The 15,753-nt window shown below is 46.9% G+C and overlaps 1 protein-coding gene across 1 annotated transcript in view; it reads right to left on the reverse strand.

The window, feature by feature from the left end:
- Window positions 1-15,363, reverse strand: part of PXN (paxillin) — a 28,326-nt gene extending 12,963 nt beyond the window's left edge. The window contains exons 1-9 of the mRNA XM_086474441.1: window positions 15,343-15,363; window positions 14,530-14,625; window positions 10,508-10,702; window positions 8,281-8,458; window positions 5,271-5,497; window positions 4,652-4,767; window positions 2,594-2,733; window positions 2,025-2,226; window positions 1,382-1,517 (exon numbers count right to left, since the gene is read on the reverse strand). Of these exons, the coding sequence (XP_086330567.1) occupies window positions 1,382-1,517; window positions 2,025-2,226; window positions 2,594-2,733; window positions 4,652-4,767; window positions 5,271-5,497; window positions 8,281-8,458; window positions 10,508-10,702; window positions 14,530-14,625; window positions 15,343-15,363 (1,311 nt within the window). The remainder of the gene's footprint in view (window positions 1-1,381; window positions 1,518-2,024; window positions 2,227-2,593; window positions 2,734-4,651; window positions 4,768-5,270; window positions 5,498-8,280; window positions 8,459-10,507; window positions 10,703-14,529; window positions 14,626-15,342) is intronic.
- Between the last annotated feature and the right edge of the window lie 390 nt (window positions 15,364-15,753).

Raw genomic sequence — 15,753 nt, forward strand, 5'->3', positions numbered from 1 at the left:
TGTGCCAGAAATGGCAGGCTGAATTCAATCCCAGCAAGGCAAGCGAAACCCCGCAGAGCGTGCACGCTGACGGCTGGGTTCCGAACTCACGCACTTGGTCAAAACTCCGGTACTGTAATGACCTCCACGAAACCCACAGCACAGATCAGAAGTGCTCACATGAATGGTGGCAGGGAGAGAACAGCGTGACAAAGCTGTCATGGAATGTCCTGTCTACCTCTCCTCACAAAACAGTCCTCAGCTCTGGCTGCCCCACCTGAAGTCATGGTAGGAGGAGACAGGAGGTCAGCAGAGACAAGAAACATCAAGTATCAGCAGAATCTTCCATATGAGGAAAAAACAGAGTGTTAGGGACTTTCTTAGGATTAGAAAGCAGACTTGCATGTGTACATGAGAAAAGCAAACCCAACAATGACAACATGGGAGAATAGATATTTGCTTTCTCAACCTCTCTCGGAACAAATTCAGGTGAATAATTCAGCAAGGCTATAAGCAAAGCATCTGAAACTAGAAAGAAAGAAGAGAAAATATTTTTCGTTTTGCTATAATTACGGGTAAATGAAGACTCATGAAAACAAGCTCCACAGTTAATCATCTAGTGCAAGAACAATAACATACCTATATAAAGAACAAGTTATCCAAATACATATGCCAAGTGCTTCAAACATCAAGATGACCATGGGCAAGTTACTCCCAAGCTTATCCTATTATGGGATTTTTATGTGCCACTTGTGACTGAAGTAGAGTTCTTTTCCAATACAACACTCTGATTTCCAGACAAGATTCTAAATAGTATTTGCCATCCTCTGCCCCCACAAGAAGCTCAGACTTTAATCCCATTTTAAGGTGAATAAGAGATAGGCTTTAAGATGGAAACCTTTGAAATCTCCAACTGCCTGACGGAAAGGCTTCAGTGCTTACAGCACATGCCTGGAAGATCCTCCTCAGGGAAAGCACATCAGGGTAAAAATACACTCCAAAGAGGAGGGTCATCCCACAGAAGAGCCTGGTCTCTGTCAGTAAGCAGACTAGTGTCCCACGCTCCCCTACTTCTTGTTAAGTTGTAGCACAGCATAATTCACCCTGTACTGAGCAGGAACTAAGTTCATTATCTTTGGCAAACAGACAAACTGCAGAACCAAAGGAAAAACAGACCCCAGAACTGCCTTACCCTGCCAGCAACGAGAATTTATAGCAGTTAAGAACACCTACAGCAGCACGCAGAAAGCACAAATGCCACCACAGGAAGTTTCTCAGAGCAAGTTTGAGAGGTAAAGAGGGCATTCTAGAGACAAAACAACATCAGCAGATGTGGCTAACGGGCAGGAGAGTCTGGAGGTGGGGAGGGACAAGATGAACTCAAGTTGTCACGATAGGATACCTTAAAGTCAGAGAGAGATGCCATCAGCTCATCCAGTTCTCGTGTAGCTGAAGAAGCAGATATACGGGTCTGCTGCTGACTGGCAGTGACCCGCTGGGGGCTGCTCACCTCACCTTGGCTCACAGTGATTGCAGGGCTGACAAAGAGGAAAAAAAGAAAAGAGGAAAAAAAAAAAAAAAAAGTGTGTTTAAGCCTGGGAGAGCACCCCTAGACTGAAAGTCCTACTGTTCCCCCAAGCACTGTGCACCCTGGCCAGCCCTCCCCCAGACCCAGCTTCCACCACGCACGCAGACCCTGTCTCTCTGCCAAGTCTAACACGAGTGTCTGCTCACACACACACCATCCATTAAGAAATGGAGGACGACCAAACGTTCATTTTGTCAGACAGCGAGGATTTGTGATCAGTTACAAATCTGAGTTTGAACAATCCACCTCTCGTAACATGACTTATGTATTTTTTCATCCAGGAGCAGATAAAAGCGCACCAGCATCTTTGTGTGCCTGCTGGATTTCTGACCCTTTAGACAAAGCCCATCGTCTGTCTGTCACTCTCCTGCCCCATCTGCCCCTACGCTGCAGTCACTATCCCCACAAGAGCCTGTCCCACCCCACCCAAGCCAGCGACCACCAAAACACTACTCACACTGGACTTGGCACAGAGCTCTCCAGCTCATCCAGCAGGCTCTCCACACTGGGACGCACATCTTCGATCCCGCGTGCACCATTTCGCTTTGGCTTCTCTTTTGTAGGGGGTGCAGCCTTCCCTCCCACAGAGCTGCTGCTCTCTGGGACAACATAGTGAGGTCCAGTCATGCTGGGCAGTGAGGGGCTTCTGCTGGCTTCATCTTAAGAAAGGGGAGCAGAAAAGAGCCATTTAGACCCTTAGGTCCATATATACATGCTCATCACAGGCAAAAGCAACAAATTGCCCAGAAACCTTGCGGAACATCCATCTTTGAGCATATTCAGAACTCAAGAGCGCAAGCGCCTGAGCAACCTAATCTAATTTTGGAACTTTAGTTAGGGCCAATTTTGAAGTCGGCCTTGCTTTGAGAAAGGCACCACAGACCTCAAGAGATCCCACCCATACTAAATTATCTTTGATCAGGGGCTGGAGGGGTCTGCCGCACTAAGGATGGTGGAAGGAAAAAGCAGGCTACTGCTTCGAGAATCAAACCGTCCACTCATACCAAATGTCTTGCTATTCCTTACCTGCTGGGAAGCCACTGGCGGGATTATGTTGAACAGCATTCAGTTCCAGAAGAAGTCTGTCCAGTTCTGAGAGGTTGCTGCCCAGGGAGGAGCTGGTCATTGTGGGAGATGGTTCTGCAGATTTCTGCTTGTTCGGAAAACTAAAGACAAAATGGAAGCGTGAAACTTCTGTCAAGATACAGCAAAAGGATGGAGGGAAACGTGCATTACAAAGAACGTACTGCATTCTTTTCAAGCTGATGCTTTTAGCTCTTGGGAAAAGAAGATGTGTGCTTTGTGAAATGACTACAACATAGCCACTGCTTAACCACATCTTCAGTTGTCAGTTACAAAGAAATGGCATTGATGGACAGGGCCTCAAAGTTTAGAACTGTGTGCTGCACTCTTAGCAAAGAGTTAACTGTCTGCAGATCCAAGACACACAGAACAGCAGCAGAACCATTAGCTCAATACAGGAAAATGACTTGTTTCTGCTGACATCACACCACGCAGCAAAAACCTGCCCTTGAAGCAAGGCAACAGAGGTCTAGCACAGACTGGAGAAAGAGGCAAAGTCCAAACCTCAAGCTATCAAGAAAAAGTCAAAAGCAGCAGGTTATGTGGTAGCCTCTGGCAGCATTCAAGGTCCCTCTTCAAGTCCTCAAACCTTTAATTTGGGGAACCAATCAATTCATAAGAAAGTAATTTGAAACTATTTTCTAATGTGTTAAATACACAAGCCTTGAAAGAAGTTCACCTGTGCACAAGTGTGTATAAAACACTGGCTGTAATTATTGCTTATCCTGTATGGGTGATCCCATTTACCGCACACAACTGCAAACTGTTTCAAAGCAAAACTTAGCACCAACACCGTGATCTTTATAGTAATTACACGGCAGTAGCAGTCTTCCCATCATCAACGTCAGGGAAATTATTTCCTCCTAGTTTCACAAATGAAGAAATAACTTCTAATGCTCTAGAGGTTCTTATTTTATCAAAAAGGTACTTTGCAAATCCAAAATGGGAACTTCTGTCTTGTGCACACTACCACATTATGCTCAGAAAGTTAATACGTAACAGGCTTTAGGACTCTGACACCTATAAAACCAGTGACAACCATGAAATTCCATAAGGGCAGTTACTATCTCTGCAGACTGAAAAAAAAAAAAACAAGCCACAAATGCAATCTGAGGAGGGAAGACTTCATCCCGACCCAAGCTACAATTCACTCCAGAACCAAGCCATGCCAGACCCTTGGAGGACTTAACGGCTGTAATTACCTCTATTTTGTACTAATTGCACGGAGCCATCTGAAAAAAATGCAATTACTGCCTCCATTGGGCCATCTCTGGATATGCCTGCCTCTACTCTGAATTAGGTCTAGTTGAAAGCAACTTCAGGCTCAGCAGAAAGAGCTGGGCACTGTTAGAATGCGAGATCAGAGAAACACCAGTCTCCACACTGTAAAAAGGTGCCCAGGACAGAGTGCACTGTAGAGGGCCATCAGAGACAAAGTTCTGACATCCTCTTCCTCACTCAGCCCCCTGTCAGCAGACAGGTCTGTCCTACCCTACAGGCTACTCCTCCAACCTCCCAGCGTAAGAGCAGCTGCCTTTGCAATTATAAACCAGGTATCTACCATCTACTGAGATGAAAGCTTTAAGAAGTTCAAATTTACTTGAAAATTCAAGTCACTGCACATCCTGCTAGGCCACAGGTAACTGAGTTCCCTGAGATAACTGACCCAAAGGTCACCCACCTAAAGAACTTTTCTGCTGCTTAACAGGGGGATGGATTTGTCACTTGTCTCTGGATCATATCCTTCACAACACAATCCAGATCCTGTTCCGTCTGACGGATCCTTAACCTCTTCTGCAGCTGAGCAAACCAAAGGGCCAGACCAGTGTTTGAAGTGAGTATGAAAGCTACAGCGGCCTCTTACAAAAGAGGTAATCAAAACCGACACAAGGCAGCATAACATTCACAGGGAGCGATGTTTGTTTCCACTTATAGAAGGCAGCTTGAGCCACAGCAAGCTCAAGTTGTGAGTCAGGCGTATCTCTAACAGGGACAAGATACCTGTAGACGTGTTCCTCTTCGCTGGCACGCGGAGAAGGAGAGCTGAGCCCGTCTCTAGGAACAGAGGCACTGGAGCTTTTGGCACTAGAGCTGTATATAGGTGACTGGGACTGAGGCTGTGGAAATGAAATTTGCATTTGAAAGAGAATACAAAGCGAGTATGTACACTACCGCATTGCAGCCCCACACTTGGATAGGGCAGAACAAAGCCCAGCAAAAGAAAGAAAAAAAAAAATCTGCTATATAGCCAAGCCAGCCTCTATCAGATGAGCTACACCAGAACAACTGTTCTCCACTTGCTTCAGATTTGCCTATGAGTCGCAGATCTGTGCTGGAAACCCCCAGCCTGCTTTCCACAGGCTACAAGACAGATGACTAACACTAATCTCATCACACTATCATTTTGTCGGAACAATGACTATGAATTTCGATTGCTTTTTGCCATTTGCTCCAACCAGTTAGTTCTATTAAAAACTCGCACCTCACCCCATTTCCCCACGCTGTTCATAGCCAAACTTACCCTCACTTCTTGCTATTCCCTCCCCTCATCTACTTCCTTGAGAGGTATCACACCAACAAAACAAGCACGCACCCTCCCCATCCGCACACATTCACTCACTTGCTGGTGGACGTATCTGGACACGTTGGGTTGCCACTGGTCTAAGGGGTCAATCACAGTGCCATTCAGGGCCTCATTGGAAGGTGGCGGGGGCACTGGCGGTGGCACAGCAATCTCCTGGTACGTGTGGTTTCCAGTTGGATAGGAGTAAGGCGTTTCCTCTGTTAGAAACACTGGTCGTTTGGAAATATGTGAGGTGGTGGATTCCAGGTCTGCCAGTAAGGCATCTGCAGGAAAGGAAAAAAACAAAAAAAAACAAAACAACAAAAAATGGTTAAACTATACTTTTTCATGTCATTCAGGATATCTGTATCAGGGGGTCTTTGGGCAGACTTTTCACGTAGGGTGATGTCCCAAATGCCCTGAAAAACATTACTGCAGCCCAGGACTGTATGAGTTAATCAAACTTCTAGTACAAAGAAAACACCAAGAAGTAACAAAGCAGCCAGAAAAAGCATGTCAGTCTCAGATTTTTGTCTTAACTGGAAAACCACCCTACAACAGGGACCCGTAGTCTCACTGCACCCTGCAGAAGAGCAACCTAGGAGAAACCTGCCCAGAGATCAACTCGCAACAGGATATTGACACAGACTAATTACAGGCCCCACATCATCACAGAGCCATTTGCTGTGGCCGCAGGCACTGCTTTCTGCAGGAAACAAGATCTCGGGAGCGGTTTTCTCCAGAGTCTAAGGTAGTGGAAGAAGCATGAAACTTTCAAATTAGTCCATCGGTGCAGCGGGAGTACGTGTTTCTGTTCTCCTAACAAAAATCCCTCTCAGTACATCACACAAACAGTTAACTAGTTTCCAGAGGCTGCCAGGTAAACGCCATTTCTTCTCCTGGAAACAATTCTCAACTTGCCGGGTGGAGACTGCTCACAAATTCCTGAAGAGAAGAAAAACTTCCACCAGCTAGAAACATCGTCACTCATGCCAGGCAGAGGAACCCACGTCACACAGTTAGCGCCTCTCAGAAATCTTAAAGCAGGAAAAATGCTCTCCCTCAGAGATGGGGCATGAAAAGGCACTCCCGTCTTTCTAGATTTCTCCCTGCAAACTATCCTCTGCCCATTCCCAACCCGGAGCTCCTCTGCAGTGACTCACAGGCAAATCCTGACTTGTTGGACCTTCTGTCCTGTGAACCCACTCTGCGGAGCCCACTGCAGCTCCCTGGTGGGGGAACTCCAGCGAGCGGCTGCAGGTCTGCACTGTACTCACTTTCTAAAGAAAGCCTCGCTGGCCGGGTGCCCAGCTTTCCACTGGGGCAGCAAGCTCTAGTGCACACCTCTTTAAGGCTATTAGAGAGGAGCCGGTTCGCTAGGGACATCGGCACTCTCCATTATAAGAGAATCAGGACATACCTGGCAGGTCCCTTTGGAGAATGTGGAATTCAGCCAGAAAACAGTAACGCAACTTCAGCAGAATTAGGAGAGGAGGCTCTCAGAAACCCCCTGGACCTCCCTCCCCTCCCAACTTGTCTTCAGGCAGTCTCAGCTAGCAGATTTGTCTTTCTCCTCCTTCACACAGCAGGTACTGGATACTCGGGTTTGGGATGTGAGGGCTCAGCCTGAGCGTAGCCATCCTGCAGTATCCTCCACCAGGGTCACAACGAGCCCAAGTTATCAGGTGGCACCAGAATAGCAACCGCTCGCCCTAATGGCTGCCTACCGGCTCTGAGAGGGCAGGCACCTGCCGGCTCACAGCCACTTCCTCAGCAGCAGCCCACATCAGCCAATGCACTTAGCAACCCTTCAAGAAAATATATTCAAGGGTCAAATGGAGGACACTATTATTGCATTACAAGACAAGGAAGGTGCTGTTTTTATAGTCACTCTCTCCCACAAAGGAAAGCATCACAAAAGAGAAAAAAAAAAAAGGCAATCCTGTCCTCAGAGTACAGAATACAGCCATTAGCAAATTAAATACTGCATTAAATTAACACTGTACACGTTTCACTTAGTCAAAAAGATGATCCAAATCATTTAAGCCACCGGTGTCTTCCTAGAGGGGCCAAAATACCCCAGAAGCAGATTCTCCAAAGGGATACAAGCTTTCTGCAGCTGAGGGAAAACGAACTTAATCTTTTTTTTAAGCAAAAGGACAGCTGGTGGATTCCAGAGTGAAAGGCACATACCTCAAGGGAACTGCTGAAGAGCTGCAATTCCTTCAACCAGGCACGTCCTATGACTGGAGGTTTCCTGCACACAACCTCCAAGAGAAGTGCTACCCGAGAAGGTGTGGTTTTTGCTTCTCCCCACCAATGACAAAAGCAAATCAAACTCCACCAGGAAGTGAAAATCCCATGAGGGTGTTGGGCTCCTCCAGCCCTGCAGAGGGGACCCAAACCATTTTTCCACCCTCCACCCCCAGCCCTCACTGCAGGACAGGCAGATGTAACCATCTCACCACAAAATGCACCTCCTTGGCTCAGCACTCTGCTGAACGAACCATCGGACAGGAATCCGCTGCTTTTTACTAACGGCACAGAAGCGAGTTTGTCTAGATTTACTGGCTTACTTTCAGAAGTCTGCAGCAGAAGAGGGGTCTGGAAATACCAGGAGCACTCTGCCCCCAGGCTGTGAAGGAGTTAAGGAGAAGACATTACAGTTTAATGATTAACTTCCCCCATACCCTCCCCCTTCCTGACTTGAGCAAACAAGGCACAGAAGAGGAACGGGAAGCGGAGGGAGGAGAAAAGGCTGGAGAGGAATCACCGGGTTACTCAAACTGCACTTCAGCTTCACAACCGGTACCGAAGCAGCTGCAGGAAGGCACCACCCCACCCGGCGGGATAGAAAAGGAGCAAGCCAGGAGCAGGATGGGTGCTCATACACTGGTTTGCGGGTGGCAAAGGACCTCTCCTTGTGCTTGCTCAACCCCCACGTTCTGCAAACCCGGGGTCCACCCTTCCTCATGCCCCAGTCGCTCCCTCCAAGCTCACAGCCACAACAGAGGGAAGGTCTTCCCCATTCGTGTCCATCCCCCTTGCTGCTTCCAGCCACACAAACCGTTCTCCAATCCCATCCCATCAACAACCACCGTTCTCTGAAGTTTTTTTGCCGGACTGGGAAGTTGCGCCTGTTCAAAGGGTCCAACAACGGCGGCAGAACTTCCCCGAGGAGGGCAGGGCAAGAGCGGTGGTGGCACAGTGCCCGCTCCGACCACCCCACCTTGCAGGGCTTCACCCTGCGAGAGGGAAGCGACTCCACAACCCATAGGCTGCAAATCGCTCCCTTGGAGGTCAACCTAAGGAATTCTGCAGTCCAGACACCGACTCCACGCAATTATTCAAAACCCAACCAAAGGGATTAACGTTCTGTTCTCCATGCAGCACCTCATCCCAAGAGGTCCCAAAGCACTGTGCATTCCTTTAGGGTTTGTGCAACTTTTTAACAGTACCAGAAGACAGTAAGAGATGGGGGAGAAGGAGGAAGATTTATTAATGGAAAAAAGATGCATCGCTCCAGCTCTCTTTTGCCAAAAGGACCAGACTGCTGTAACCTGATGAACTGTAACAGAGATGCTGCGCCTTGCGCAGCACTGCACCTCACGTTACAGGATCGAGTTCGCTACAGTGACACTGCTTAAATAGAACATTAAATACTTAAATAGAAGTATTAGAGGTTTGATCGATTTATTGGGTAATGAAGTGTTCCTTCCCAAGGGGACTCCTCAGGGACAGTGCTGCAGGAGGTGTAAATCAACCCGCTAGTCCCTCCCAGCCCCCGAGCAGCAGCTGACTGGGTCACCCCCACGCACCGACACAGACCAGCTCACACAACCCCCAGCCATCAGAGGGCACCACCGCCTCCTTCCATGGACAGACAGACGAAACCCGACAGCAATGGCTAACCTGGCAGTAACTTCACCTCACCCGTTCACCCCCGCGGAGTCGGGAACCTGTCCCTATTTTCGGCAGGCAGACGCCTTCTGTCGGTGCCACGTGTGCTGCACCTCCCCACGGAGACGTGCTCCTTCGCACCGGCACACGCTGCAGCATCTCGGGGGCTATGGCCCCGCACTCAAAACCACCACACACACCGGCCTCGCCACGGTTTTACTGCTGCCCCAACTGCTCTCTAAAATACTACAGACATAGCTCTAGGAGGCAGAATCTCCCACGGTTAAAAGATCGTTTACCTCGAGAGGTAGCAATTTCGTAGCAATACAGACAAGGGTTATACTACATCTTCGAGCCATCGCTCCACCTCAACATCACCCCTCTTCCACTCTCACCCCTACAAGAAGCTACTAACACAACCCACAGACAAAATGTCAACTCAGGCACATGGATGGAGTGGAATCACACAGTCCAGCTTCCAAAGACTCAGTGGGGCTGAGCCTCACTCAGCCAACCCACAGGCATACAGAAATTTGTATTTTCCACTCTAACAGCACGCTGCTCAATGGGGTGTGGAAGAGTGAGGGATACTTGCTAAAACACCACCACCAATCCAGACGGTCCTGCTTGTCATCACCATGCTGGTGCCGTCGCAGAGGTGATAAAACCCTAAGTCGCTGTCTGGTGCAGCACAGCGCAGCTCAACATGTGCACACCTGGGTACTCCACGGGCTCAGGTAACTTGGCCAAGCACCGGGTAAAGCTGCATGCAAACACGAGACAGAGGCACAGAAGGACAGAATCCTCCTCCCTCCACTGGGCAACCCAAAAATGACACGCTCAATTGAAATCACATTGAGGCCAGAGGGCTACTCAAACCACATCCTCCCCAGTATGGGAGGACATTCATGTTCACAGTCAAGTCATTTTTCTACACAGCTTTTCCTGTGGAGAAGGGACAGTTAAAGAATGATATCACATTTGATACTTTTACTGCTATAAAGTATTCCAAGACACCTGAAGGTCCAGTTCCACTAGTTTGCCCCTCTCTCTCTTCCCTTCCTTTTGCCAAAAAGCATTACTAACTATAAGGTCCTTGGGATTCTGGTCTTCAAATCCCACACACAGCTCTGCATATACATTAGATACGTGTAAGTGGCCCAAGGTAGTTCCCAGCATCTGCCAAATCTCTGCTAGTCATTTAGACAGCGTGGGACAAGAACTCTCAAGCTGATGTCCAATGCATTCAACTGCTTAGAAAAAATATCCCTTTTACCAAGAGCAGGACAACACCTTAGGGTAAGGCCCATTTACCAGTTCAAGCTGCACTGAAAAGAATAATCCTCTCCCAAGTTATACACGGCACATTCCTGCACTATCTCTCCAGCCCACACCTCTGTCAGGCCGAGGAACAGCTCATGCATTCCAGGGCCTCGGACGCAGGCTCCTTCGCCATCGCTGCGTGTCAGCACTCGCTGTCCTGCAAAGGCAGTATCCTCCAGCAGAAACAGCCTCGTGTGCAGCCGCAGGGGCACATTCTTCAGCTTCCCACATCCCAGGTTTGTCTGATAAAGACCAGTAACGCCAGCCTAGGGATCACGACGCAGTTCTGAGGTACAGAACAGGAACGGTTAACACTGAGGTCCCCTTTTCCTGTAAATCTCAGCTGCACTCAGCCTCCTTAAGCAGATATTTATTAAAAAGAAAAAAAAAAAAAATTTACACGTATCTTCCCATGCATATCAAGACACACTTTGTTCACACCCCTCTTCCTCTGCAGCTCAAAAACGTTCCTGGACTAAGGTGGCACAGTGGAGCAGAACACATCATGAAATAGTTCTGGAAAAACCAACGTGACATGCATCGACAAATTCATATTCACCAACCAGCATCAAACAGCTTTTTAATGCTCATTTTTCCTCAAGCAGTAAATAGCTTTCCACTATTCATAAGCAGTCTATGAGGGTTTTTTAAATTTATTTATTTTAAAGTGAAACAATTTACAGAACTCTAAATTTGCTTTCCTCTGTTAAGGAGAAGCCTTCTACCACTGAGTGTCCAGCATAACTCCAGGCTGCGTGTGGGCAAGAGAGATAGTACACTCAGTCAGCTCAAAAATTACATCATTAGTGACAGAATAGAGAAAACTACCTCAGATTTCCACATGCAGTTCATCTCTCAACAACTGAGGATGAGCTATTAAGCCATGCTGACACAGCAAATCAGAGCATTATCAATATAGTAAGTAGATCAAAAGGATGGTGGGTCAAATTTTCTTCTACATCTCATCTACCTCTGGGAAGGAAATGGAATTATAATTGAGGCAAGATACTTCAAATGCCTCAGATATCAGCCTTTCATTTTCAACACTGAAAGCCACATCTGTGCGTCCATCAAACCGCACGGTGCCTGTAGCTCTGCTTCTTGCATGGGACATCTGGAAAATGAGCGACACTGGAGACAGGATTCTTCATCCAGCCACCACACAGAGCAAATGCCTTCAGCATTCAACCACAAAGTCCCATCTCCCCCAGCATCTCGACAGCCACATGTCCCTGACAGCCCAGACACAGCACACTGGGTAATCAGGAGGAGATGTCTGAGCACAAACTACAGTATTTCCTCTAATGCAACTGCAGAGGACAGGTGTCTGCACCTCCCCTATTCTTCCCCACACTCCTGTTTACCCAAATAACTAGAAGTGCTACAGGTTTTCCTGGCTTGGCTATCAGAAGACTCCCAGAGGACTGGCAAATGGAAATAAAAAGTAAGATAGCTGTAACGGCAGCTCTAAATGAGGACATGGACTTTACATGATAACCAAGTCTCACTCAGCATAAGACAAATTGCAGCCCCCTCATTCGCAGAATGGCACATCATTCTCCAGCCCTTTTGTCTTAATACCTGTAAGATGCTGAATTCAAATCCTTCAGTTTTGCTGTCCCCTAAAAGAACAAGGGGAATCGCATCTCCAGAACTGAACCCTGAGGTTGCAGACTCATCTGAGCAGCCTCTTTGCAAAATCCCCGAATCCAAACTTTAAAAATTTCATTAGGTTCAAATAAGTCTTCTCTCCTGCACCTCCAGGAGTAAATGCAACTCCAGCTCACATATGGGGAGACAGCTTGGGGCGGTAACCCAATCCCTGGCAAGACAGTTTTACATTGTGAGTTAACTGCAGAGGAATGGGGAGCTTGGGTATGTTTATCCTATTAAATAACCTTTCAAAAGAAACATTTGCAGTGCTCTATAAGAGCTGCATCAAAAAGACTTGTTGGAGCCTTGCTATAGGGCTTCTCACAGCCCTCAAGTTTGAGTCTAGAAGGGGTGGGGAGCCCCAAAGAGCAACACTGACAACAGGAACTCCCTTTTTAACAGAAGTTCTGAGTTTTCTCCGCAAAATGGAAGAGCATTATCAGAAATCAGAAAACCACGAACAAACAGGTGAATGCAGACATTGACTTCCAGGTAAAAGAAATGTAATAAGTTCTTAAGGCATTATATTCTAATCAATGCTTTTAAACACAAAAACAGACTACAAAAGCAATAAAATACAAAGACTACATTCAAAGTGAGACCTAAAACTTCAAAGATGCTCTTAAAATCCTGAAGTTCTCTGATTGACATATAGAGAAAGCACGTAAAACAGCTTGGCTTACTTTCTAAAACATTTTGAGGAGACATTCAGAAGTTTTCCAAAATTGGACCAACATATTGAGAAGGTGGTTAGAATACAGGACACATAACAGCTCTCAGCTCTCTTGTGCTGAAGCAGGGACAGATCGTTATTTAAGACACAGAAAAATTCAAGGTACAAAAGGTAAGTCATTTGCCAGACCTAACAGCAGCTGGAATACCAGTACAGAGCAGTCACTGGTATTTTTACTTCACATTGTCTAGACCTGTCTAAAGGAAGTTCAGATGACGTGGCCAAAAAAAAAATAAAATAAAAAAATCACTCAGCTATTTCTTTAACGTATTCCAGTGACTGATGTTTACTCAAAGCCTTGCGCTTTCTAATTATCAAGGTATTGGTGCAAGTCACGCCTTGTGTCACTGCTTAATAAAAAGAATGTCTAGACTTGTATCAATATGTGGTACAGAGAACTCCAATAGAAGACTATCCATTAAGCCGTTGAAGCTTCTCTGTTGTTCGAAACCAATACTGCCCCTTAAATAAGCAAGGCTAAGTGCATTTGTGGCACTGATTTACAAAGCTGGGGTGCTTCAGAAAAGCTTAACAGCAAAGGCAACCATCTAGTAGTAGTTGTGCCTAGCTACACCAGGCTGCAGAGACAAACTAAACGAGAATTCATCCCATGACTGACAGAACTGCTTTCAAAATCACATGATGGCAGCCACCGTGAATCCTATATATGCCGTAACTCGAACACAGACAGCCAAACCAGTCAGCTTTCCCCAGTACAGCAGCCCATGAACCCAGCTCTGACCACTATCAGTGAATGCCTAAACAAAGACAAGACACTGCACTGTGAGATGTGGTCTACATGATCGGCTGCTGCAATGGCTGTGGCTTCCTGTCCCAACCACTGAGATCCAAGCTGGAGACTTTACTCCAGAGCCCGTGGCCAACTAACTGGTGACAACCAACATTGGACTACTACCACCCCAAGCATGGGGTTGCAAAAGGGTGTGCAAATACAGCCTGTTCAAAGCCATTTCGGTAACTGTTTACCAGGAACTACTCACTGCACACTTGGGGATGAAATGCAAACCCTTTGAGTGCTCTGGCTGTAGTTTCAGCAGAGCTGACACCACCACATGCTGCCAGTGTAAGGGAAGGGCCCAGCGATCCCCCCTTCCCCCAGCATGCAAACCCATGCTGTTCCTGGAACTCGGCCTGCTGATCACCAGATGCTTTCTGAACTAATCCAACTTACTAATCCAGTAGAAGTTTGCTGGGTTGTTGGTTGGGTTTTTTTTTTTTTTTAGATAAACTCAGTACATTTCTTGGAAGCGCTGCTCCAGCCACTATGACTTAAGCGGCTTTTAGAAAACATTTTAAAGAGATCAGTGCCAGAATTTAGCCCTTGTCTAAGTAAGCGAACAAAACTTTGCTTTGAAAAGGAAGTACTGTACTTTCACCTCCAAAACTGAGGCCAGGACACAAACTGTAAAATCCAGCCCTATCCTGCCATTAGTCAAAAGAAATCACCCATCCTCCTGTCTGATTCCCATAACCAATCTGCATCTCAAATGCAGACCAGAAAAACTGCAGCCTGAAAAGGGAGCAATCAGCAGACAGCACAAACCAAAATACTCTTAAATTCTGAAGACATCCCTCACCACTACCAGACACTTCCACCTGAGCCTACACTGACATTTTATTTTGGCTTTGCAGCCCCAGAGTTGTGACATGTCTCAATCAGTAGGGCTGCAGACATTATGCACCTACTGGTGCCATCTCATTCATGTCACTGAGCTTAAGAGTCAGCTTTTGACCGAGACTACTGCTGACCGTGAAACTCTGAAGACGAGCCAACTCTGCATGCTACAAAAACCCAACAGGAACCATCACGTGAGCTCAGACCTTCCATCAGATCCCTCTGAGAGGCAAGAGGGCTATTTGTATGTGCGCTGGAAAACCATAAAGGTCACTGCAAGATCATTCCTGGAACTGGCCACACCGCATCCTTTCAAATTAACACAAGCATTTCACTGGAACTCAGACCTGCCCTGTAACCTCAGCAATGGTGTATTTGTCAGCGTGGTGAGGGTACTAGAGTGCCAGCATCACAAGAGGTCTGCTAGTTCCCTTGTAACCCAGCAGCAAGGCTTTCAAGGGCACAGAGAAACCGTGCAGCTTGACATCAGCAGTCCCTGGGAATCACAGCCCCATTCCTTGAGTGAGCATCTCAGACCCACCTCTTTCATCTTTGATGCAACAGGCTGGGAAATCTTTCAACTGCTGGCTCCATTCACATCACCAGTTGGCAGGAAGGTAACCTAATCTTTAACTAGACCCACAGGGCATGGGATCATCAACACAGCATGCAGGCTGAGAGACACTGCAACTGCCTCGAAGATCTGAGTCAGCTGTTTCCTGGATGAAACAACACAACTCCACAGCACACTCTGGCCTACAGTTCAAGCCGTGTGAAGAAACCACAAAAGATTTTCCTGTAGGACCAGAATTTTTCCACTTAGCTCTTGAACACCAAATTAGACCCCAGTTCAAACTGGCAGAGAGAAATGAACCACCACCTACCAAAGAGAAACGCATAGTCATCCTGCCTTCCTCCAACTTCCTTAGAAAAACTTTCATCCCCTTTCCGCTACCTCAGAACAGTTCATTAGAGGGCTGAGGTAACGGAATTCCAGTTTAACAAGGCATGTAACTGCTTATGTGGTCAGAAATATCCTTCAATACATTACAGGTTTGCTGAGCATCATCACATTGGAAGTGATTTGTGATTTAAGTACCATCTCCTTTCAGAAGGAACTTACCTGATGCTCCAGAAAAAAACAGTAAGGTTACCAGACCCATTTCCAAAGAAAATATGGTTTGAATGGTTTTTTGGTTCTCAGCCAAAAAGTTGCTAAACCAAGTATAGCCTTTCCAAGTTCTTCAGATTAACCTAAGCTCTCCACCCCTCTGCCGGGGCTATCGCATTTGGAA

This window comes from Leptosomus discolor, chromosome 16 (genome assembly GCF_034619465.1).
Source record: "Leptosomus discolor isolate bLepDis1 chromosome 16, bLepDis1.hap2, whole genome shotgun sequence".
Classification (NCBI taxonomy): Eukaryota; Metazoa; Chordata; class Aves; order Leptosomiformes; family Leptosomidae; genus Leptosomus; species Leptosomus discolor.